At 38.5% G+C, this 24326-nt stretch overlaps 9 protein-coding genes across 9 annotated transcripts; 4 read left to right on the top strand and 5 right to left on the bottom strand.

The window, feature by feature from the left end:
• Window positions 1–1343: 1343 nt before the first annotated feature.
• JH06_3415 (hypothetical protein) lies at window positions 1344–2038 on the top strand (the record flags this gene model as incomplete). The annotated part of the gene is made up of 5 exons (XM_014671022.1): window positions 1344–1359; window positions 1388–1551; window positions 1582–1655; window positions 1686–1800; window positions 1832–2038. The coding sequence occupies 5 exons, from the start codon at window positions 1344–1346 to the stop codon at window positions 2036–2038; spliced, it is 576 nt and encodes a 191-aa protein (XP_014526508.1).
• Window positions 2039–2312: 274 nt separating this feature from the next.
• Window positions 2313–2787, top strand: JH06_3414 (60S ribosomal protein L21; the record flags this gene model as incomplete). The annotated part of the gene is made up of 2 exons (XM_014671021.1): window positions 2313–2340; window positions 2363–2787. The coding sequence occupies 2 exons, from the start codon at window positions 2313–2315 to the stop codon at window positions 2785–2787; spliced, it is 453 nt and encodes a 150-aa protein (XP_014526507.1).
• Window positions 2788–2850: 63 nt separating this feature from the next.
• Window positions 2851–4059, bottom strand: JH06_3413 (CAMK protein kinase; the record flags this gene model as incomplete). Its single annotated transcript, XM_014671020.1, has 8 exons — window positions 2851–2939; window positions 2968–3085; window positions 3115–3274; window positions 3305–3448; window positions 3479–3618; window positions 3690–3730; window positions 3759–3846; window positions 3901–4059. The coding sequence occupies 8 exons, from the start codon at window positions 4057–4059 to the stop codon at window positions 2851–2853; spliced, it is 939 nt and encodes a 312-aa protein (XP_014526506.1).
• A 1315-nt stretch (window positions 4060–5374) lies between these two features.
• Window positions 5375–6314, bottom strand: JH06_3412 (serine/threonine-protein kinase; the record flags this gene model as incomplete). Its single annotated transcript, XM_014671019.1, has 3 exons — window positions 5375–5846; window positions 5876–6208; window positions 6238–6314. The coding sequence occupies 3 exons, from the start codon at window positions 6312–6314 to the stop codon at window positions 5375–5377; spliced, it is 882 nt and encodes a 293-aa protein (XP_014526505.1).
• Window positions 6315–9051: 2737 nt separating this feature from the next.
• JH06_3411 (hypothetical protein) lies at window positions 9052–11411 on the bottom strand (the record flags this gene model as incomplete). The annotated part of the gene is made up of 11 exons (XM_014671018.1): window positions 9052–9228; window positions 9258–9670; window positions 9701–9803; window positions 9834–10051; window positions 10082–10281; window positions 10325–10733; window positions 10765–10942; window positions 10968–11041; window positions 11073–11130; window positions 11162–11287; window positions 11316–11411. The coding sequence occupies 11 exons, from the start codon at window positions 11409–11411 to the stop codon at window positions 9052–9054; spliced, it is 2052 nt and encodes a 683-aa protein (XP_014526504.1).
• A 1270-nt stretch (window positions 11412–12681) lies between these two features.
• Window positions 12682–16396, bottom strand: JH06_3410 (heat shock protein HSP70; the record flags this gene model as incomplete). The annotated part of the gene is made up of 6 exons (XM_014671017.1): window positions 12682–13652; window positions 13686–14861; window positions 14891–15320; window positions 15351–15914; window positions 15947–16252; window positions 16283–16396. The coding sequence occupies 6 exons, from the start codon at window positions 16394–16396 to the stop codon at window positions 12682–12684; spliced, it is 3561 nt and encodes a 1186-aa protein (XP_014526503.1).
• A 1731-nt stretch (window positions 16397–18127) lies between these two features.
• JH06_3409 (RNA-binding protein) lies at window positions 18128–18625 on the top strand (the record flags this gene model as incomplete). Its single annotated transcript, XM_014671016.1, has 3 exons — window positions 18128–18222; window positions 18251–18407; window positions 18437–18625. The coding sequence occupies 3 exons, from the start codon at window positions 18128–18130 to the stop codon at window positions 18623–18625; spliced, it is 441 nt and encodes a 146-aa protein (XP_014526502.1).
• Window positions 18626–20064: 1439 nt separating this feature from the next.
• Window positions 20065–20790, top strand: JH06_5229 (GDP-l-fucose synthetase; the record flags this gene model as incomplete). The annotated part of the gene is made up of 2 exons (XM_014671015.1): window positions 20065–20115; window positions 20143–20790. 2 exons carry the CDS (start codon window positions 20065–20067, stop codon window positions 20788–20790), a joined length of 699 nt encoding a protein of 232 aa, XP_014526501.1.
• Window positions 20791–23429: 2639 nt separating this feature from the next.
• JH06_5230 (hypothetical protein) lies at window positions 23430–24256 on the bottom strand (the record flags this gene model as incomplete). Its single annotated transcript, XM_014671014.1, has 5 exons — window positions 23430–23626; window positions 23658–23733; window positions 23763–23915; window positions 23943–24172; window positions 24208–24256. The coding sequence occupies 5 exons, from the start codon at window positions 24254–24256 to the stop codon at window positions 23430–23432; spliced, it is 705 nt and encodes a 234-aa protein (XP_014526500.1).
• Window positions 24257–24326: the final 70 nt, after the last annotated feature.

The raw sequence follows: 24326 nt of genomic DNA, 5'->3' as shown, positions 1-24326 counted from the left end.
TGATAAGCAATCACTTCATCATGTTTCACTTTGTGATCTTTGTCCTTATCCAATTGAATGAACAGATTCTGATAGAACATTCGTTGTTGAGGAGTAGTAGCGAAAGGATCATTTCCAGTTCCTTGTATAGGCTTAGGAGGCATCATAGGTCTAGGTCCTTGACCTTGCATAGTAGGCTTAGGAGGTACCATTGGACGTGGAGTCAAACTATTTGGTTTCATAGGTAGATTTGGTCTCGGACCCATCATTCCTCCATTCGGAGTCGTACCGGTACCCATACTCATCATTCCAGTTGAATTCATCATTCCTGGTTGTCTACCTATTATTTACAATCAACTCCCTTACTGTTGTTGCATTCCTTATATTTGTATCTTCTTTCTATATTCAATAAACAGAACGAGAAAACAGAAAATCTCCTTTCAAAATATAGAAATCCAGATTCCAGATATTCAACACTGGATAAGAATGCAAAGAGATAAATGCTATGGCCCTAATCATTCTAGATTTGGTGTTTATAATCAATATGTCCCAATAATAGCAGTTTTATCAACTTCATTTATTTTTATTATGGTCCATATTAGCATTATCGAAAATTATCCTATTCTCATCAATGAAACCTCTTCGAGTTCAAGTCGCTACCGTATTTGATATTACCAGCACCAACAAAACAATAGACACTAGACTGTCCATGTCAACACTATTCCACTTTGTATCGCTAAAATGTCTCTATTATTTTGTACCTATTACATAGAATGATAATATTGAAGATTATCGACAATCACAATCATGATGTACTTAGTATTCTGTCTATCAATTCTCTTTTGTACTACTGCAAAGTATCAATTTCTAGGCGAACAAGATGTTATTGATGTTGTTACAGTGAGTGAAGAGGAAGCAACAAAACTAATAACGGAGGGCTCTGGCCCATCATATTTAATGACAAAGAAACGAGTGAAGTAAGTCATAGTGCTGTTTGACTATCATTAGGTACAACTGTACTAGTGTTGTGAAAGATGAAAATAAAGAAACACTTCCACTAACAATGGTATCATATAATCGAACCCAAAGCCAGTGTTATATGGGATCTGGTGACTATGGTACTGTTCAGATTTGTCCGGGCGTTAATGTTACACTAATAACAAAATCACAGGAAGTTGTTGTTTTATTACTACATCAGCGTATAGAAGACCTTCTTTTTAATTGATTCATCTCATCATGGAAATAATCGTTTTGGAGATAGTATTTCAACTACAGCCAAGATGTCTGAGTATTTCATTTACAGCAGTGGGGTTAATAATATTCAAAAGGTTATAGCAACATACAAATGCTTTCGATCTCTTGTAATGACACATACTCCAAGTACTTCCTCTTTTCCTCTGTAATGTAGTTGAGTCTATCCCATTTTCTCTTGAAATCGACTCTCTTCTCCCTGAATCGTTAAGTCTTTCTATTCAAAGTGATGCCTTCTGTATTACCCAAGAGGAAGAGGCTGCCTTCACTGAGATTCGACGACGAATGACAAAAAGTGCGGATATTCAAAAGGTCTCCATTGTAAGATAGGAAGGGAGGCATTACTTCTAGAAGTCTGATAATTGGCTCTATTCCGTCTACCACAAGGTGAATATCACACAGAAACTAATATCTGCAGATTTATCGTATGTCTAAGTATTGTTTATGACACTCAGGTTCAATTTAGGTTTCTATGATGAAGAAGCGACTTTGGCTCAAGGTTATGGAATTGTTCGTGTATTCTCGCCTTCAGATCCTCAGGAGTCCTATGTAAATATGGTTTATACCAATGTATGCACTCGTTCGTTCTTGTGACATGTAGGGAGATGAGTGTGCGACAACTGGAAGAAACCGAACTACTAATGTCCATCTTGTATGTCCATCTGGTGCCATGGGTGTTGACACAGTCGTAGAAACCATCCATTGTCATTATGAAGTGTTTACGTCTGCTTCGTGGGTTTGTAATTTACCTTGGATGAAACCTCCCAAGAGGAATCATCACTCGGTCGTCTGTTATCCACTCCCATAATAGATTTGTGATATAGCAACGTATGGAAACAGATATTTGTAATCTTTTACTAATTTGAGTTGTTTTTTGAGTAGCATTTACCCCTGGATTTCTTTTGCCCCACACGGTTATTGTCCTCGTTTTATCCACCTATATACATTGTTTGCTCTTACTAAGAATTGTAGGTGATTCTGTTCGTGTCTTTGTGTCGTTTTTAATATTTTCCGCTACATTCTATTGACATCTGTTTTGTTTGCTTTATACCAATCAGATATGACTAACGATCCTGTAGACAATGCCTCACGCTAACGGATATCGTGCTCGTACTCGCCACATGTTCAAGAGAGACTTCCGTTGATCATGGAGTGATTCCTCTCTCTACTTACATGCGTTGTTACAAGTATGGAGACTATGTCGATATTAAGGCCAATGGCTCCATCCATAAGGGTATGCCGTTCAAGGGTTACCATGGACGCACTGGAGTGGTATTTGATGTGACTAAGACTGCTGTGGGTGTGGAAGTGAACAAACAGGTGAGAAATCGCATCATCAAGAAGAGAATCCATGTGAAGGTTGAGCATGTGAGACCTTCTAAGTGCAGAATGGAGCACTTGAACCGTGTAAAGAAGAACGAGGCTATCAAGCGTGAAAACAAGGGAGAGAAGGTGTGCCTGAAGAGAATCCCTGCTCAACCTCGTGCTTGCCATACTGTGGTTCCTACCAAGCCCATCAAGACAGTTTATGTTCTTCCTTATGAGATTCTGGCATAAATGAGTTCTTGATTAGTAAGATGCATTTGAGATTGTTTGTAAGAAACAGTAGATAGGTCCTTATTACATGTTTGGTTTTCCCGAATTCAAATAGATAATAATAACACTGATATTGTCATGAGAACCCAAACGCTTTGCCCGTTTAAGTAATTCTAGTTTGAAGATGATACAAGTACCTACCTTGGCAACACCGATCCAGATTATTGTCTTTATGGAGTTGTCTTCGAACAAAATTCACACAGGCCTGAGGTGGAATCACATCAAACAAACCATCACTTCCCATAATAATGAACTCATCCTACCAATGAATCATTATCTATTTGATACTCCTCGCATTCGATGTTCCTTACAAATATCTGGAACTGAAGTAATCAAATCAGCTTTGAATTCGGAATGCCAATAGTATTCTTTCATTGTCTTATACTCAATATCTCCAATCGACCGAGTCACTTGCATGATTCCCATAACTCGATCATTCATTATGTATCTACAATTCAGAAATTCCAATGATTTACACCCTCCAGCATCTTTTATACGCTGAACTTCCTTCTCATTGTTCACATTATGACACACATTCAATTCGATGCAGGTCCCATTGCGACAAAGAACCGAACGGGAATCACCGCAGTTGGCACAATATATCATTTTCTCAAATTTCGTACTATGAATGAACAATCATCCTAAAACCGACTTAATCAGAATTACAGTATTTGAAGTACACCCACTGAAGATCTTATTCTCTCTTGCTACTTCAAGAAAGGAACGATCTAATTCGGCATATGTGTTAACAACCGCGGTAACAATATCTGTTGAATAGGTCTTCTGTGATATCTATGGTAAATCATACAATCAAATTTCAACCAAAGTACTTATAAATTTGTTATTAATGTAGTCAACACAACCATCACCACCATGTCCTTTGGATAACTCTGAAATCCAGAACCTACCATCGAACAAACAAAATATACTACTGTTTGAACCACTATTGGACAAGTCATCCACAATCCCTCGGGTTGAGAGTAACAACGAGATACGATCCTCCATCGCTTCACAACCATTCTTAACATCAAGCATCTCTCATATTCAAACTTTATCACTGTCAAATGCACATACCAAACGCATCTCAGAACAAACCATATTCCCTTGGACAGTGCGTACAGGTAATACCCCTTGGCCGAGAGGTTCAAAATCCTTAGCTAATTCTTCATCTAATGCTACTGGAGAATCCTCAGGAGTTTCCAAATTGTCAAAAATATGAGTGATTTCTTCCATTTCGCCATAATCCGTATCACTATAATTATCAGGACAAACAATTACTACTCAGATTCAGTGAACTGACGTAATTTGGAGTCTATAAATAAATAGAAGTTTATTCTGATACCTTCTTGAATTGGTGATGAGATGATCTGAAGTGGTTTGGGTGGATCACTTAAAAATGAACTACTTTGTGATGAAGAACGAGATGGAGAAGATTCCTGTGTTTCATTAAATCTTTGATGAACTGCGGATCCTCCATTCATTGAATAAGGCAGAGATAAAGAACCCCTAATGGTAATTATGACATGTTTATTCAACCTAGATCGAGTTAGCTTCTTTACGTAATGAGCTTTTGGAGAACTGTCTTGACTACTCTCAATACCTAGATAACTTGAAACACTTGGACCTCGAGATAAAATGCTTAGACCACTTTTGAGAGATGATGAGACAACACCTCGACCTATCAACACATGAGGTGACATACTCATGCGAGGAGAGGGAGGACTGGAATATCGCTCTGTCTCAGACGGTCGTGAGGAGAGAGAGAAGGCAGTTTGAAGACCAATCCCACTAGGAACCGAAGGATCAACAGTGCTAGTAGGAGGGAACACGGTATCAAAGGAAGGAGAATGAGTTGAATTGGATGCACTCAACAACTCGTCGAGACACGATGATCGACAAAGATTCGACTGTGGATTAGGAGGAGAATGAATAGGAGAAGCAGAACGAGATAAGATACTTCTGTGTCGAGGAGAAGAAGGAGTCTCATTCTCAGGAAAGAGATGGGGCAATAATGTTAAATCAGGAGTATGACGAGTATTAGAAGGCATAGGATCAATTGACACAGGAAGATCAAGACTGGGTTCCAGTATAGGAGAATCACAAAGAACATGTTCATTTAGATAGCTGGTTAGAGTACCTGAAGCCGTGTATCGTTCTGGATGAATGGTAGAACGTGTATCCATTGAGTACAAATCAAGTGAAGAATTAGAATGATTCTTCAGAAGTGAACTACTGGATCGAGCCATTTGATGATGAGATTCATGAAGAATACTTTGAAGTCGTTCACTTGTCTTGCGTATGGCTTCTTGGCGATCATCTGAAACGACTTTATACCGAGATAAATTAGACTGATCAAGTTCTGATGATGTTTTTTCTTGTTCTTCCTTTAGGATCTGAAAAGTACTAGCTATGATTAAATGATTGGATTACAATTACTTAAACTGATTGGATAGAATCCATCAACAGATACCCATTCATGAGTAATGATACCTTCTAATGATATTCTTGTTAAAGGATTCTTGTCTCTAGTCTATATGCTCTAATTCATTCAATACAGCATTCGTTTTAATAGGTCTTTTAACGCATATTCATGTTGTAATGTTGGTATCTCATAATCGGGTTCTGAAAACATAATCTTCTCACTCAACTTCTTTATATTCTCCCCATAAAATGGAGCAATTCCCGTGACCATTGTATACAACAATACACCCAAAGACCAAATATCACGACACATTCCAAAGTTACAAGCTTTGTTAAGGTCTTGATGTGTCACATGATGCCCCAAATGTCTCCGAAGAGTGACTCGAGCTGTAGTTAGAATATTTGCATTGTAAACTTCAGGTGGCATACTCATTGGAGTCCCGTAAATAGATGACTCACTATAAATCACCTGTATCTTTGATTTATACCCCTTGGTACTATCATAAGCAACTCCAAAATCTATAATTCGAACCCGGTTTTCATTGGCTTCCAGAATATCAGCAATGCATTGGCGTAAATGATGATCATGAGGTTTCTCCCTGAATCTCATTACTATCTCTTCTCCTACCCCTCGAATCGGTGATCACAAAGAGTGGAATGATCCTTCTCTTCATCTTTCTTCTCCATCACATAAATAGGCTTTGGAGACCAAGGCGACTCTCCACCAAAACTATCAAGAAATGGGGATCCTGGTCCTGAGAGGGATGGAGTACTTGGAGCCTCACAGATAGAGCCTATATTAATGTCGTTGGGTAACTCTTCCCATGTGTTTTCAACCATCACATTACTCACTTTCAGGTCACCATGAACAATCCCGCGGGAATGCAAATAAAAAACACCTTTCAAAATCCCACGGAAAATCTGAATAGCTTTCATAATAGGGATCGGTGGTTGTGGGGCTCTGATAAGAAGAATGAAATGAATTCTTACAGTGATTCCTCCATAACAATACGGCCAGGAATCAATTCTTCCACTAGGATGAAATCGTTCATTTTATTGTCAACCATCACTTCAACCAATTGGACAATATTTGGATGGTTTAAATCATTTAGAATATTAGCTTCAGTTCGCAGGGACTAGAAATTATGAATTACGAAAATGTCTCACATCAATCGCATTGTTACCCCAGAATCGATACAATCGACTACTGTTCTTAATGGATTTCATATGCTTGTTGATAGACTTCAGTGCATAGTACTGTTGATCAGATTTTGATAAGCATGTGTAAATCTGAATCTCAGATCCTTCTCTCACTCCTACACGACTATTGATTCCAACAGAAATCTCTTTTAAAAGCATATATTGATTAATCCATACATTCAATTGTTCATCTTCACGAATGACCAACTAATGATCAGTTTCTTCATTCAACCCTACATTCAATGTACGACGAACAGGACTTTTCCGAGGCCTACGCTGTTGCCCGGCTCCCAATGTCATTTCCTTTTCTTCATTCTTTCCTTGGAGAATGCTATTTATCCACATCATTTGTTTCCAATTGCGCGAACAGAGAGAGCGACATACATACTAGTGATTATACGAACATCACTTAAATACAAGCTCATATCGATGATTCTCTGAAATCAATTGTTTTACAAAAGCAGTTGTCAAACGTAATACAACAACCTATATGTGAGAGATGGAAAGAATGAATACAGATTCACAAGTGACACAATAGTATTCGTAACGATTATTGTTATAGATATCAGCTTCACCAATCACAGATCCTGTATATCTATAATCATAATTGGAAACAGATAATACAATCGCTGAAGTGTATTCGAATTGCCCTTAACGTCTGTCTGGATGTACTCTACTGTACCATCCACAACAATATAGAGATATCCAGGAAGTTCTCCTTGAGAAAACAGAATTGCATCCTTCGGATAGTTCACCTGGACAAAATTCTGCATTATGGAATCACGTTCATCGCTACTGAAAATTGTATCAAAGAAGATAGTCTGTTTTAGAACCGGAAAATACGGCAAGTGTTCGTATTTCTTGATATCTTCCTAAAAATCAAGAATATATCATTTCTAAACGTCACAAATGTGAGGAGAAATCGGTCCCGAAGTCTGAATACTAAAATCAGAATCCAAGTCGAGTTGCTCCAGATTATCTACATTAATCTAAACATCAATCAATTTGAAATCACTTACAGGAACAACTTCTTCAGATAACGAATCATTATCGCTCGCTGAAGACGATGAAGACACATACGGTTCGAATACAATACTATCAGGGTCCAGTACTACCATACTCTTTGTTGTAGAATAAGAAACTCGTTCATCATCTCGAGGTGGAGGTTCGGGAGTTGTGCTCTTATAATTCTCTTGCTGGTGTCTCAGCAACAATGACAAACGATCCTTTCGAAACATTATGAAGTAGATTCAATTGCTCGGGGTTTTCATCGATTCCTGAACACGCGACCTCTTTCAAATCAAGACTTATACTACGGTACTTAGATTCCATTCATTCTTTTTGTTGTTGTCTTTTAGAGTAAGAATGGATTCTAACAGTAAGAAATAGTGCTGCTATCTGATAAACTCGAGTCCCTGTTAGAGCTTGCTGAGAATAATAAGCCAGATGACTTTTTAGATAGTGTCCGTGATCTTCAAAAGAAGTATTAATATGTCACTGTTTTAACTGTAGCCAATATGATGTTGATGAAAACTGCCCTGAGATGTTGCGACAAGTAGTGGAATATTTTGTTGCTGTTACAGAAGACAAAGGAATGCTTGAAACGGAGTCATTCAACGATTTGGTTAAGGACTTAAAAGTTCTTGTGGGACATGTTCAAAAGTATTGCCAGGATAAGGAAGCGTTGAGACTGGAAGGAATTAAACTGTATGATACATTGGATCAATTATGTGCCTATCTCCAGGATTACGAGGGTAGCTTGGAATATGCCAAAAAATACTATGAGGAGGTCAAGAATCTGAATGATGAAGAAGAGATAAATGCAGCTAGAACCTTTTTGGGTACTGCTTATCATAATGCTGCTCTTGGAATTGCTGCAACAGTTTTAGAAAAGAATGAGCCTGGTGAATATGACACTGATAAGGTCCCAGAGAGTGATCGCAAGAAATGTGAAGAATTAAGTGCAAAGGCAGCAGAATACTTCCATGAGGCTTATATTGGCTTCTTGCATCTGGCATTGAGTCAAGCAGCGAAGTTACAAATGGTTGATAGTAAGTTGTGTAATCAATTGGACGACGACCACTTATTATCTACCGTTGAGACACTTACTAAATCAATTGAGGAGTGTGAGAATAAGGAGGATAAAGAAGTGTCCATGATTGTAGATTATCTGGATCATGCCATGGAAGCTAGTGATCATGTACTAATTAATTGAATAGATGACAGATAGTGTGTAGAGAATGATGGAATATCGTTTGAAGAACTGTTTATGACAATTATGCACACATTATCAGGGTTTGGTCATTCAGACTGTGATTCTGAATGTGGTTCTGAGTGTGATACTTGTTCTGAGGATGAAGAAGAAGAGGAAGAAGAGGAGGAGAATCAGGAAGGAGAAGAAGAGGAGAAGAAGAGTACGAAGAGACAAGGCTGTAGTTGTAGTATGAAAGAGAAGAGACGTAAACAACAATAATGAAAGTGTTTAATTGAAACAGCTGATAGATTACAAAAACTAGAAGACTGTACATCCACACATATCACTGTTGAAAGACAATCTCCTCTTCTTGCTAAAAAGTATACATAGTTGTTTGTAGAACGATCAATCTAAATGAAACCAAGAAAACACACATCTACATTGACTACAAAATACTGATGTTTTTCAAATAGCAACGATTCTCCTTTCATTAGGGTCGTTATTGCATCTACCTCCTTCACTAAAAGCGTTGAAGAGGAGAACTGAATCACTTCCGCTATTTCAGTGACATTCCCATGGACAACCATCTATATAACAAACCACTCTCTCTTCATACAGTGTGCGAATCTAGCTCTTTCGAAGGCTCAATCTCTAAATTCATAACAAATTGAGCACAATAATGAAACTCTCCCCGTTCAACAAATCGATGACTCTGGGTATCCAAACTAGCTTCAGCTGTAACATGCATCACAGCTGGATCATCAACACCTTCTAGATCTGTTGCTTTCACCAAAAAGGAGAACGAAAGGATGTCAAGATACACATGAGTAGAAACAGAAATACGATCTGGAATTGGAATTGGTGACTGACGGGAAAAGGAGTAATAAACATCACAAACAGATGTTGAAATAGGGCCAGCAAGTTGGATCACGCCTACTACTCGATAGAGATCCAGAACTGTAGTATTTGACTCAGATAGAAAGAGTGGAGTAATTAGCAAGGAAGACATAGAGAAAACGTCAGTCGATGCTATCGGTCAACGAATCATGATGATAGTACCAGTAGTCGTATGAGTAAAACGAAATACGTTGGAGATACATTCATTATCAATCGAACCCAACACGATCCAGAGAATCTGATTCCCCTCAAGTCCAGAATCAAACTATTATTATCATCACAAGTCTATCCATACAGTAAGATCAGCCACCCGTGATGATTCGATTGTGTAATGAGTTCCGCGGGAAACAACTTCATCTGCAGAAGGTCGTGTTCCATGTTTATCTCGAGGTTCTGCAAGAATGAATAGATTTGCTGGGAATGTTTCTGTGTATACTTCCACAGAAAGCCCCAACACACCCCGATCATTCTCCATGCTACTGAGTAGCATCACAGATCCGTCAAAAAAGCACTCTACAATCAATCAGACATAAAAAAATCAACTAGGAATAGCGAATTCATAGAAGTAAACATCACTTAGGTCAGCATCTGCTTGTAGAGTAATCCATATATGAAAACGACCATTCTGAGAAAGAGAACCGACATAGAAGGAAGCTTCATCAGCAAAACGACCTCCATAGAAGCCCAGCTGTCTTACTTCATCTGGAGCCTTTACGAGAGATGAATTGTGGGCAACAGTTTCTCTCTCAATCAGAAAGTATAAATCAGCTGGAGCAGAAATGGAACAGGAAAGAAAGCAGGTTGAGTTGGAAATTATCAACTGAGGAGACCACAGATGAAGTGAATTCCTTTTTCTTTCTGAATGTGACCCATGATTGCAATTCCTCACTTGACAACAATTGGGACAGGGGAATCGATATGATAGCAGATTTACAACGAGTGAGAGTATCTTCAGCAAGAAGAGAGATGGAATTGACACCTTGAGTCCTTACATTAATCTTAAATTCTGTCCCTGAAGGAACAAACGTAGATTTCCCTTGACTTACTATGAGGTCAATACCGACACTGACATTTGAATAGGTTTTGAGGAAATAAAGCTTTGATGGCCCTTTTAAGACATTTCCACGAATCAAAACGAAGAAATAATCCCAGGATACACTTAACAGCTCAATCTCGACAATGGTACTTGAACAATCTTCAATATGAAATCAAAAATACTCAGATACTGAAAATACTCACATCTGATTCATCAATAATAGTCCTTTGACTTAACAGATGTTCATCAGCATTTTCTGCATATTCATTCTTTCCAATCGTGTAGATAACAAGTGGAAGGAAATAAATGAACAAGATGTTCAAAAGAAGATTCATTACAACATCAGTATGGTAAAAAAACAACAAGCACTAAAAAAGACTAAACGCTGATCACTTCGCATTTCACAATTGCTTTTCCATGAATAAAGACTCTTCCTGCAGCTCGACAATATTCTTGTTCTTTATCACCTAGTGTCAAGTTTATCCAAGCATTTCCTACCGTAATGAAAGTATTCCTTTGTATTCTGAAGGATTACTCCTGAAGACGAATCCAGTGACTATAAATCATATAGTCAATACAAACACTACATGAAATACTCCAACAAATACTCGTCCATCATCAATCGTAACTCTTGTTTTCCTATTGAAGAATCGTCTTATCTCTTTGCACTTATTACCACCTGCAGTCAGATAGGAAGGATCTGAAGAATGGATCTGTTTTTCATTAGACATGAGCTAATACCGTCAGTATCGCTGTAGAATACTTACGCAAAATGACTGGAAGAAGATTATAAGTACACAGAGACGAATCTGAAATGCTACAGAAGTTCCTTAGCATAACGGTTTCATTTCACCGATAAACTTATTATATGGAGTCACTTGAAAACATATTCTATTCGATTCCTTAGGATCTTTTCAATAGAAAGAACAAGATATTCGGGTGTCAAACAATCATTGATTTGTTCCAGTATTCTGTTTTCATTATTTATTGATAGTTTATTGTATTCCAAACATGAATGTAGGATAACTCCACTTGTTAATACCATTTTTAGGAAACAACCAATCCAACTACTCCAGAAGAACTATCTTTTTCTATTGTTCGAAATGAGGCTATAGAAAGTAATTGATTGTCTACCTTGTAATTCGTAGATGATGTGGTGGAATCACCACCTGAGCACTCATCAAATGAAAATGAAGAAGAGGTACTCTTCAGTCGACAAATGACGTTGGATAAAACAGAGCCGGTTTCCAGTGAACATGTCGAAAACATTGAAAGTAACAACGAAGAACGTGTCGAAATGAAGGGGATAGTTGAGGGAACAACTCTTCCAGTTGAAGAGCCACCAAAAGAGTCGATTCTGGACTTACAGGAGAATACTGCAGAGATAGTTCCAGAACAGGAACCAGAAGTGAGTCATTCCGATGAAATGGGGCCTGAAAAGTTTGTTGCAGAAAAGAAATCAGATGAAATCACGTTGGACCTTGTAGAATCAAATTCTGTGGATAAACCTTCTGGAGAAGAGAAATCAGGAGAAGTGATAGTGGCAAGCGAAGTGATGGAGTTAGTGGAAGATCCAACTGAAAGGCCAGCAGAGGAATTGAACCCTGTAATATTAAGTGATAGTGACAGTGATGACATTCTTCAAGTGCCACCAGAAGCATGGACAGGAGAAGATAGTGAAGAATTCAAAGAAGAAAAGAGAGAAATTATGTTGAAACTTGTGCATGAGAAGCGGGATGCAGTGATGAACAAGATCAGACATATCAACCTCCTTCATCAGCAGATTGCTGATTTGGACAAGCCTGCAGCTCAAGATGTATCGAGATTAAGACATAAGATTGATAGTTGTTTCCGACAGATCTGGTCACTGGAATGTAGCCTAGAAGAGGCAAAAGAAGCAGTGAAGAAGTCCTTAGAAGTACAAGAGAAACTTCAAGAGCAACGAATTGCTTTGAATGAGAAAAAGAAGACAACTATTTTTGATTTTGAGAATAAGCATCTCCAGCAGCTCAAAGAGATTGAAGAAGAGATCCGAGGAATGAGTAGGTGATTATCAATCCTTTGTTTCAAACAAACAATATTCATGAAGTCACTCACAAGAATATCTTTATCTTCTACAACGACCACAGCCCCTTCTAATAGTTTCTTCTTTTTCCTTTTGCTGTTTCTGGTCCTCCTCATATACAGCCTCTGGAGGTATATCTTCTTGAGTCGTAGTTATAGTTAGTTTACTATCTGGAGGCTGCTCCAATGGTTGTTCCTTGATTGGAGATTGCTCTGGAACGATAGTCACATTCTCTAATGATGACTGATTGGGTCCAGAAGGAGTCTCACCTGAATGCAGCAAAATCTCTTTATCAGCACTCTGGATCTCTTCATTTATTATCTTCTTATCCGTCTCATGATTGTATGTATTGGATTTGGCATTCTTATCCACTGATGATGAGAGGACATTCACGAACGATTTCGGTTTCCCTTGGTTACCAGATGCAGGTACAGGAGTAGAAGCAGGAACAGAAGGAACAGAAGCAGGAACAGCAGGAACAGAGGGAACAGAAGCAGAAGTAGAAGGAGGAACAGAAGGAGGAACAGAAGGAATAGAAGAAGGAACAGAAGAAGGAACAGAAGGAACAGAAGGAACAGAAGCAGAAGTAGAAGGAGGAACAGAAGGAGGAACAGAAGGAGGAACAGCAGGAACGGAGGGAACAGAAGTAGAAGTAGAAGTAGGAACAGGAGGAGGAACAGAAGAAGGAACAGAAGGAATAGAAGGAGGAACAGGAACAGCAGGAATGGAAGAAACAGGAGAAACAGAAGGAGGAAGAGAAGGAACAGCAGGAGGAAGAGAAACAGAAGCAGGAGGAAGAATAGGAGATGCATCACCATTGGCTTGAAGATTACAGGAGGCAATGATACTTTGCTTACACTGAGCATCGTATTGTCTTGCTTCACTCTCTTGTTGATTATCACAAGAATGAAGTGATTTAGGGATGCTACCGCAAAACTCTACCGGGTCTCCATTAGGATCATCCGAACCATCACTAAGGGCCTCTACCGACTCAGTCCTACTCTTTATTTGACCTATGTTATTAGACACACTAGAAGAGCAATTACTGGGCCTAGAGATTCTTGAATGAGGAGGACTAGGAGGAGGACTTCCTGGACGAGTAGGAAGACTTGGAGGAGGACTTCCTTGACGAGTAGGAAGACTAAGAGGACTTCTTGGACGAATAGGAGGACTAGGAGGAGGACTTCTTGGACGAAGAGAAGGACTGTTAACAGGCTTAGGGGTTCCTGGACAAGAATGATTACTTGCATATGAGTCAGATTTTGAAATCCCAAAAGATGAAGAGGATCCAACCTTGGATGGCATAACCACACTTGTTGGATGTGATTCAGCCGAAACAATAGTCTTAGCCATGGACTCACGTTTGGATGGAAGATAATTCGTAGAAATAGTGGAAACTGGAGGAATTGGAGGAGCATGAGATCCTGAAAGATTCTGAGGTACTGGAGGAGCTGGAGGAGCTGGAGGAGCTGGAGGTACTGGAGGTACTGGAGGTACTGGAGGAGCATGAGATCCTGAAGATGTTGCGGGTACTGGAGGAGGTTGAATATTCTGGGATGCTGGAGTCAGCGAACCTAGAAGAGGAGTACGAGCATTCTGGAACCCTGTTGGTAGAATAGTGCCTGAAAAATCACTCGGTGGAAGGAAGGGATTCTGAGATGAGTCCAGTACATCAGCAATATTCGGTGCGTCCTGATTCGGTATCTCTGATTGCCGTCTTTCAGAGATTTGAGTCAATATACTAGCATCAACAATACCAGAGTATCTTCCTTGAATGACAGATGACCCATGATCCTGTTGCGTATACCGTACGGAATTACGACCTGCAGGAGTGTTCAATGGATATCCTTTCATAGGTTGAGACCGTGAATTGAATATCAAATTAGACTTAAGTTCCGTAGAAGAACGAGGAGAAGGACGTGGATTTGGTGAAGCTGATTCACGTAGAGAACGTGTTTCGCTATCCAATGATTGGATGTCCTTCATCAGTAATTCTGTGGATTCGGCTGTAGCAAAAGTGTTTGTACGACTGACCCGAGCTAAGAGCAGTCGCACTTTCTTCAGTGCATCATCAACCTCTGTTGATGGAGTAGAATTCGTCAGTTGAGTTTTAATAGCATACAGTTTCCCCTCAGCTTCTGAGCGAGCCTTACTGATTCGACTATTTGTAGATTCATTCTCTTTCGTTCGATCAAGAAGTCGATCCACATCCTTGCGAATAACTACATAACAAATACTTTGCTTATCCTACTCTCGTTCATTCGACTCTCCTCATCTTCAGTAATGTCGTCTAATGAATGCCAACGATTCTTTTCAATTCCAGCTAAATAGTACTCTGAACATGTGATGAAGTAACGCTTTTGATCATTCAAACCATCTACATAAGGGTCTGGATCATTAGCATCGTTTACAAACACAGAATCACTTGAAGATAGATCCTGAAATACGGCCTTATCTTGAAGACGTTTGTCAATTCTTAAGCGATGGTCTACAAAGAGATGACTCATTCTACACGCTCCAGCACTGATATCTTCATCCATGTTCACTGTCATACACAATGGCTTCTCTTCCTTCATCACACTTCTCATTTGATTCAAAACAAGAGTTTTTAGCATTGATAAACGCATTGACCCTCCAATAGGTACTACATCATCAACTTTCAGCTTATGATCATTGAGAAACTAAGGATCAAATGATTCATTGAAGTATACCTGAACAGTCTCAGTAAGAGCCTCTCGAATCTTACTATCTAAGTTCATATTCTGACATTCCTGTTCAAATTCGCTTCGATTCACTTCCTTTTCAAAGTCTTCTTCATCTTCGTAATCAAACGGATTTATCACTTGAACATCAGTTTGTTCAACATCTAATGATCCTAATGTGGCCTTAGGCTTTTCTGCAGCATCAAAAAATCTCATTCTCAGTGATGAATTCGAAAGCACTTCTTGTCTCTTCTGTTCATCAATATCTTTCAGAAGAACATTCATCATTGCTTTTGTATAGTACCGGCCACCAACATTATCCTTACTAACAGAATATACCATCTCCATTCGACCATTGGTAAAACGAATCACAGTTATTGTCAAAAACTCACTTCCACAATTTGGAAATACGACAACTTGCTCATACTCTTTAGATGCTGATAAGTCTCGGAAAAAACCAAATGATATACCAATTGCGATAGCTTCATCAACAAAGAATGATGAAGGAAGACCATAACAATTCATAGTGTAACGAAGCAAACGAATCTGTTGAGATGATAGAACCGGTGTGATCTAGAGTTTATAGACACACAAAATCAATATACAGCTATTACAGGTTGCAACTGTTTGATTTGCTTACTACGATCAGGATCATGCATGATCGAATGCATATTCGTGTAAAGATCTTTATCTGTATGTACAATACGGTAAAAGATAAACCAGAGAACATAACCCAAAAGAGCAGGATAACAAAATTGCTCTTTGACCTTAGTTAAGGAAAAGGTGAAATGTAATAGATTCTCCTTCACTTCCATAGGCAGAAAGTTGAAAAAAGCCTCCTCTTCAAGGTTGGTTTTGGGGTTAAATAAACTGAGAGGCAGATAACAAGTGCTATTGGCTGCTTTCCGATCCTACACATGATTCATAGCAAGGATCACTACTAGCTTCCTTACATGACCATCGACATTTATGATCTTCTCCGTCAAGGCGATCATAGACCTAATTGTTACATGTTCAGTTAATTTATTACGAGAATGTCCTTTTAGTTTGATCATTGCTTACAATCTCGTAGTTAGAGTCCTGATGCGACATTGCAACGTTATTCCACTTGTGGCACACTGCAATGAAAGATCCAAGGTTAATACCACATTTTGATTGGTATTTATTACTCATCTTGAGAACTAAGCAAGATAAGACTGATGACAGTTTAAAGTGCAACTGAGTACCGACTTTAGTTTTTGTGTATTTTGCTAGAAATCGATCGTATGCAACTATTCATGTGTTTTAATGGGTTAGTTACTCATCTTGTTAAGCATCTCAACTTCACATAAGTCAACCGAACTCATTGATGTATTGGACTAACATCTTCTTTTCATATTACATGCTAGATAAACAGAGTGAATTCGTAACATAACATATACACATTATACATATGAAACCGTTCACAATGATTGGAAAATGGAATAATATAACTATTTGTGCAGCTGGAATGGAGTTGTCAAACCATCATTCAATCAAACATGGCAATAATTGCAGAGAATCTTTTTGGAGAACATACCTATTCACATGGATTATCCTAAGTAACGAACAAACAAGCATGATCCTCATTCTTTCCTTATCTATTATCTCTTTCTGTTTGTCGATGAATAATTTTACTTCTGGTAATGAGAAGTATGGATTTCAATCTACTTCTAGCGTTGTATTGCTTTTTGTCGTAAGTTAACTATAGAATAATGTATCATCACAAACAACACGTAAACTATCTTCAGCCTCTCATCAGAGTTATTTTAACGATACAACGTCAGGTTCAGCCTGTACACATGATTATCTAACCAATGATTATTGTGTTAATTCTCCAGGTAATATAACTGTTAGGTAAATCATTTTAAGGAAGTCCTAGATCTTCAAATGCCAATAGTTTGAATAGATCTTCATATATTCGTTCTTTTAATCGCAATTATAAGAATAAGTATCCTCATTCTACTAATCCGTATTTATCTTTATCATGCAACAATTTGTCACCAGTTGCTGATATTCCTCAGTTCTCGTATGAAAACCCGGCACCTATTCCAGATTTAGGATACGGAACAGTTCTCAATGAGGATTCCTTTTTTCCTGAGACTTCTATTATGCCCATATATTCGAGTTATTCAAGAATGTTCTCAACTCCAAGTGGTAGAAGAGCGACATATGATGTTTCTCTCATTCATTCATACTCTCCTTTTGACGATTCAATGGATCCCATGAATACTCGAAATCAACGCATCAATAGTGAACCAGCAGTTCCTATACACTACTCAGATCGTAATACAATGCATTATGGTGATCCACCGTTTCCAATCGCAATCAATTACTCTCGTCCCCGTGGTTTTGCAATTGATCAAAACATTGGAGAAGAATTCTTCGAAGATCCTTCAGAAGTGTATTCTGTACCTTTGTATTCGGATTATTCTTCTGGTGATAATTATTTGCATGAAAGATCACGCTCACTATCTTCGAATGTTCATTCCAGTGAGTATGGCGCTGATTACTATTCGGCACATGAATCCAGTCCTTTTTCATACCATCCAAATTCCTTTCATTCAAATCGTAAGTCCAATTATTTATCAAATCTCTCAAAAGGATCTCGAGGAGTGTCAAAGTTAGATTCCAAGAAACAAACTTCGTTTACTGAAACGCCTGTTTTAGAGTCTCCAGACGCAATCGATCCAGTTTGAATGTTGGTTACGGTTGAAGTATAGAATGTCAATCCTCGTGTCTTTTCAGGCCAGAAACCGAAACGCAATATGGATTATTCGAAATATCGAATTGACTTGAATAAGGTTCGGTCTGGAGAGGATCCTCGATTAACTCTGATGTTGAAGAATATCCCGAATGAGTCGTTATTTATTCTTTTTTCTCATTTTTAGTTTTACGCAAGAGCAAATGCTTACAATTTTAGATTCGCATATTGCCAATCAATATGATTTCTTTTACATGCCAGTAGATATTGAAACGAATTGCAATTTGGGTTTTGGATATGTATCTGTAACCAGTTCTGATAGTCTACTTCACTTATACAAATGTGTAAGGATTAATGGCGGGTTTGAGTCTAGTTGAATAACAAACGATGGCCAAATACGTCAAGTACCAAAGTATGTGAAGTGTTTTATGCACGAATGCAAGTAAGTGTTTGTAACGACATCCATTCTAGGGTCGTAGCGATATGCAAAAGTTCTGTAAAGATTGGGCAATTATGCAGCTTCCTGAACAGTACAGACCTGTATTCTTCGAAAAGCATATAGATGTTGAAAATGGTCGGGAAGTCGTGCGAATGAAACGTATTTTTGTGAATTAAGCTGTTAACAGCTTCCCCGTGATTGTACTTGTAGTTGAATTGTTTCTTTCAATCATCTTCGTTTTTCCTCTTAACTCAATTCTAATGGAGTTTTCATTTCAGAAGTATCTCCGAGTATTTGAATTTCCTAAAACTGATGTAGAGTGTTGAAGCTCCCATTCCATCAATCCTTCCTCACGAAGAGTATCCATCCATCTTTCCCTATGTCCAGATGCATGTACCGAAACTGAAGATGTACGAAGCAGATGAATTATACATGTAGGAGTAGCCATTGTCCAATGATCTAGCTACCCAGTGCCAGAGATCCCTAGTAATGGTTCCTTTGTTGTTGGTTACCCCAAGACAAAGCCATTTAACCTGCTTACTGATGCGTATGAACTTCGATTCATTCCCATCTAGATACTTCTCCCAAAATAATTCACGCTGTTCCATTCCATTTTCAAAGGACTACAGATCTCACCCTATGACACAAAGACTGTGGAGACTCCATAGGATACTTCAAGTTCTAGCATCTTTATATGCTCTCAATTGGGTCGGGCTCTTTCGTCTCATGCAAGGAGTGGACTCCACAGAATGGGGACTTGTCAAGGAAAGCTATATAGGAGATGTTTCACGGCCTGTCATCCCTCTCAATCTCGATTGGGTCGAAATAAACAACTGTGCCTGGAGCTCCATGTATGGAAAAATCCGATACTCCCCAGATTTACGCCAATATGTACTCTCCTGAGCTTGACTGAGGAGTAGAATATTCAACAAGCAGCACCACTATCTATGAGTCAAATCTGCATCCCCATATTCGATGTTAACAGCATGGTCTACTCTTAACTATAGAAGACAGGAACCTATACTATTGGAATCCTCGATTGTAATTCCGAATCCTTAGATGCATTTAACACAAGTACTACGTGTGGTTTATGTCACGTAATTATTTGGATGTCCGTTAACGCAAGATCTGTTATGAACTCAGTTTAACAGAAATGCTCTTGTCTTCTACCTGCTAGATAATAAAAATATGGTAATTTGAAATAATTACTGTGTTTGTCAAAATACAGTTTAAGGAAAAGGGGAATCGTAGAAACGCATGTGCCGTTTCAATGATACCTGATGACTTCACTTTTGATCAACCAATGTCAACAATTCTTGTAACAGGAGGAACGGGACTTGTAGGTCACGGAATCCAGCTGGCTCTGGAGAGAACGAAGGGTGATGGAAAACAAGCAAATGAGAAGTGGATCTTTCTTAGTTCTAAGGATTGTGATTTGTTGTAGTCCATTCGTATTCAAATTCACTCACAGAGATCGTGATTCGACTCGTGCTGTTTTCGAAAAGTATCAACCCACCCATGTAATTCATCTGGCTGCAAAGGTCGGAGGTCTGTTCAATAACATGGCTCATAAGGTGGAATTCTACAATGATAACATGATCATGAACATGAATGTGATGGAGCTTTGTCGTGAGTTCAAGGTGAAGAAGCTGATTTCTTGTCTCTCCACTTGTATTTTCCCTGACAAGACAAGCTATCCTATTGATGAAACTATGCTTCACAATGGTCCTCCACATTTCTCGAACGAGGGATATGCTTATGCGAAGCGTATGATCGAGGTTTTGGATCGTTTGTACGCTGAGGAGTATGGTTGTCATTTCACTGCAATTATTCCCTCAAATATCTATGGTCCATTTGATAATTATGAGATTGATGGAGGACATGTGGTTCCTGGTCTAATTCACAAGTTCTACAAGGCGAAACAATCAGGAGAGCCAGTGTGTGTTTGGGGTTCTGGAAAGCCTCTTCGTCAGTTCATTTACAATGTGGATATGGGCGAGTTGATCCTTTGGGTCCTTCGTGATTATGAGGAGATCCAACCAATCATTCTCTCTGTTGGTGAAGATGAAGAAGTGGCGATTAAGGATGTTGTTGACTACATTGCTGATGCGATTGACTATCACAACATTGAGTATGATCATACGAAGGCTGATGGACAGTACAAGAAGACTGCTTCAAATGCAAAATTGCGTAAATACCTTCCTGAGTACAAGTTTACTCCTATGAGACAAGGTATCAAGGAAACAGTGGATTGGTTTGTGAAGAACTACGACATTGCTCGTAAGTAAAGATAAGTGTATCCAAATTGAGAGTGTTTGTTAGAGATCTTTGTTGATTCTATCTCGAATTCTTTGATTCAATACTCTATTCCCTTATGGATTCTCTTCTGTCAAATGAATTCAACAAAATGCTTCTTCAATACCAACTACTAGGAGAAGCAAGGAGTTGTGTGGATTGGATATTGAACCAATTGGAACTGAACGAAAAGGATCAGATCAAGTAGTCAAATGAAAGAGAAAGAGTGATTTGTGTAGAGAGTCGTTAGAAAAGCAAATCTTGCAATTGAAGCAAGAGAATCATATTTTAGAAGAAGCAAATGCACGATATAGTAGTTTACAAGTTGTTGAGGCACAAGTGGGAATTGGTGTGTTTCTATAATANNNNAATCTTCAGGAACAATTTCAGAAAGAGTTAGATTCCATTCGAAGTGAATTGCGACGAACAAAAGCGTATTTGATGAGATTGATATTTGAATGAATAGATTAGAAGATGAAGTAAAGATGTGTAAAGCAGAAATGGTGGATCTGAAAGAGAGGAATAAGGCAATCGGTGAAGAAGTGAAAGAGAAGGAAAAGGAAATTGAAAGGATGCGGAAAGAGATGCGTACAGTGCGATATGCTTATATGAAGTAGAATCGTAGAAAGAGATGAAGTGTAGTGTGTTGGCTCCTTCTTATCCTCTTCTTCCTTCATTCCTTCATCAACTCTCTCGATCCATTCTCCTTCATGTTTTCTCCTATCTGGATGTAGGTTCTTCTCTTTCTGATTTATGTCAGCCACTTTCTGTCGAGTATCTCGGAAGTGCTCATCCAAGACTTCAACAGTGTTTGAGTGAAGTGAAACAAGGGGAAGAGTCATCTCATTTTCCTGTAGATGGAACATATATTCACTTGAATGAAACTATTGCAAAACAACGTGTAGGAGAAGAAAGATGAGTTGAGTATAGAGTTATGCTGCCGAGCTTCTAAGTGAAGAGCGATTGTTGAAAGAGGAGGTGAGTGTGTAGTTATTGAGTTGACAAACAGAAACAACAGTTAGAAGAAGAGGTCAATGAATTGAAGAAGACAGTGGAAGAACGGGATACAGCCCTATTGAAAGTGAAGAATGATCTTCAATCAGCTTATAATCAAATGGCAAGTGATAAAGAAGTGAAATACTATTTGGATGAGAGTGTAACTCGAGTAAGTCAAGAGGCAAAGTAAGAATATGAAATGAGAATGAGAGAATAGAGAGAAAGAAGAAATGATGAAAGAAATGAAGAAGGAATTCGCAACTGCCATGAGACAGAAAGAAGCATTATTAGCTGTAAATGTGTATGAATTGTAATTATGAATAGGAAATGCGACAACAACTTCTAGCTGCTGTGAAAGGGAGTGATTAGCGTGTTTGATCCAAAGTGATATTGTTCTAACACACAATCAATTGAAACATTTTCCACGATGTCTGAAGAAGAATTTGGGCACATTGCGACTTCCTTAACAACACCAGTATTGAACCTTTCTTGTAGTTTCAACACATATGATGGAGTATTTCTAACAATGAAAGAATCCAACCGACATTCGATTCGACAGTTGAAGAAACGAGTTCTGAAGGAGTTGAGTAGTCTTAGTCTATCGGATCTATCAAGTTCAAAATCTATGATAGAGCCTGAGGAGATTATTTGTGTGGATTCAAAACAATCCTCCCTCTCCTTCAAGTCAACTCTGTCAAGTAAGACTAATAAATCAGATACAATTGATATTGAAGGTTTCTTTTGAAAGATTGGATGAAGAATAGGATGTGAAGAACAACTGGATAGGTTGAAAGAGTTCATTCGAGAGAATCCCAAGTCATTAACATGCGCTCGTTTATTTTGCATGGGTCGAGAATTGAAATCCAATGCTAGTTTGAAGCGTTTCAATTGAGGTTGGTGAATGACTCTTAGAGATGCGACTTCCTTGTTTTCCAGATACTCCTATTCCTATTCAATTTGTTTTGAAAGAGGATCCATTACCTTCAGGGAAGCGAACAAGTAGGTTTGAAAGGAAACTTACAACTTAGAGGGAGATACTTGTTATCTCTGTATGAACAATACAATGTTCAATTGTTGTATCTATTAACTAAACATTTGTTTCAATAAATGACTATCAACGGTATCTTTGATTTCGGCTGTGATGGTGTCTTGAACGACTACGAGATCGAGAACGACTATGATATCTGGAATGAGAGTGTCGTGAATGACCTAGAATTCAATAGATACTCTTTCACTCACTCAACACTTCTCGTGTATCCTCCTGTTTCTGATGATGTGATGGATCAGAACGAGAAGATACGTCATTTGGACCAGATATTGGATCATTTCCACTCCTCGAATCATCAAGAGATCCTAACCTTTCGAGTGTCTTGAGTTGCTCTGCAAAGTGTTGAATCGATTCATTCAATACAGGAAGAGAATGAATCCGAGTTAATGTCACCTTCTCTCCACACTTAGGACAAAGCAAATTGTTGCCTGTTACCAAATCCAGAATGTGACTTCGACAACCAATAACCTGACAACAACAAGGAAGAATCACTGCATCTTCAATCAAGTGGTTTCCTGAATAACAATAGAAGATCGTTGGTGTATCCATCTACACCTTCTTAGTTCATTCCATTAACCTTATTGATTGTTATGTGAATTGCGTGATAACGTCATGCAAACAAGACAAGAACCAATAATTCAATACACCACCAGAAGAACGAAGAATCACTGAACACCTACTACTTACCTTCCATTTCATTGTAGTGGTTGGTTGACTATTCTTCATCTTCTCTACAGTACATAAATGTTTGTAGATTGGATGACGCACGATTGTCTTACCCAACTCTAACACATTATCTCACTTCTCTTCATTTACTCAAAAGAGTCTCTACAGACAATGGATCTTCAATACGAACCAATCGATCTGTTGGAATACCTCGACTCATCATAAACTATCATTCAACTCTAGTCACAATACTACATTCCATTTACGCATCTTTGTCAACCAATCACTATCCATTAGAGTTGGACAATTCTCTTCAAAATGACCTTTCACATAACATCGACTGCATAGATACTCAGGAGGAGGAATCTCATCTTTCCCATGAACAACCTCACCATTTCTATTTATCATCTAAACAAACGATATTGTTGTAGGAACAGATGTCTTTGGTAAAGGACGTAAGGAAGAAGAACCTTGAGGAAGAGAATTCATACTACTAACTGTTGAAAGGACATTCGAAGGACCCGATACAAGGTTCATTTCTCTTCGAGGAGGTCTCTTTCCAAGAGAATTGATCTTTCGCATAATACCAATTTCCCCATCTTTCAATGGTTCAATTTTGTATAGTACCGAAGTATTCTTCATAACAGTAGCGTCATCGAGATACTCTACAATTCTCACTCTTTCAATTTCAAACACATACCATTCTCTCCCGATTCATCGGTTAATGTGAATTTGAAATCCCGTTTCATGTCAATCTTGTTCTTCTCGATTAACCGTTTCTTTAACTCTAACACATTAATATAAGATTCAGGAATGTCA

This window comes from Blastocystis sp. subtype 4 (assembly GCF_000743755.1).
Source record: "Blastocystis sp. subtype 4 strain WR1 chromosome Unknown seqid_0203, whole genome shotgun sequence".
In the NCBI taxonomy this organism is placed as follows: domain Eukaryota; class Bigyra; order Opalinata; family Blastocystidae; genus Blastocystis; species Blastocystis sp. subtype 4.
Note: the sequence above shows the minus strand (reverse complement) of the source record. Positions and strands in the feature narration are given on the sequence as shown.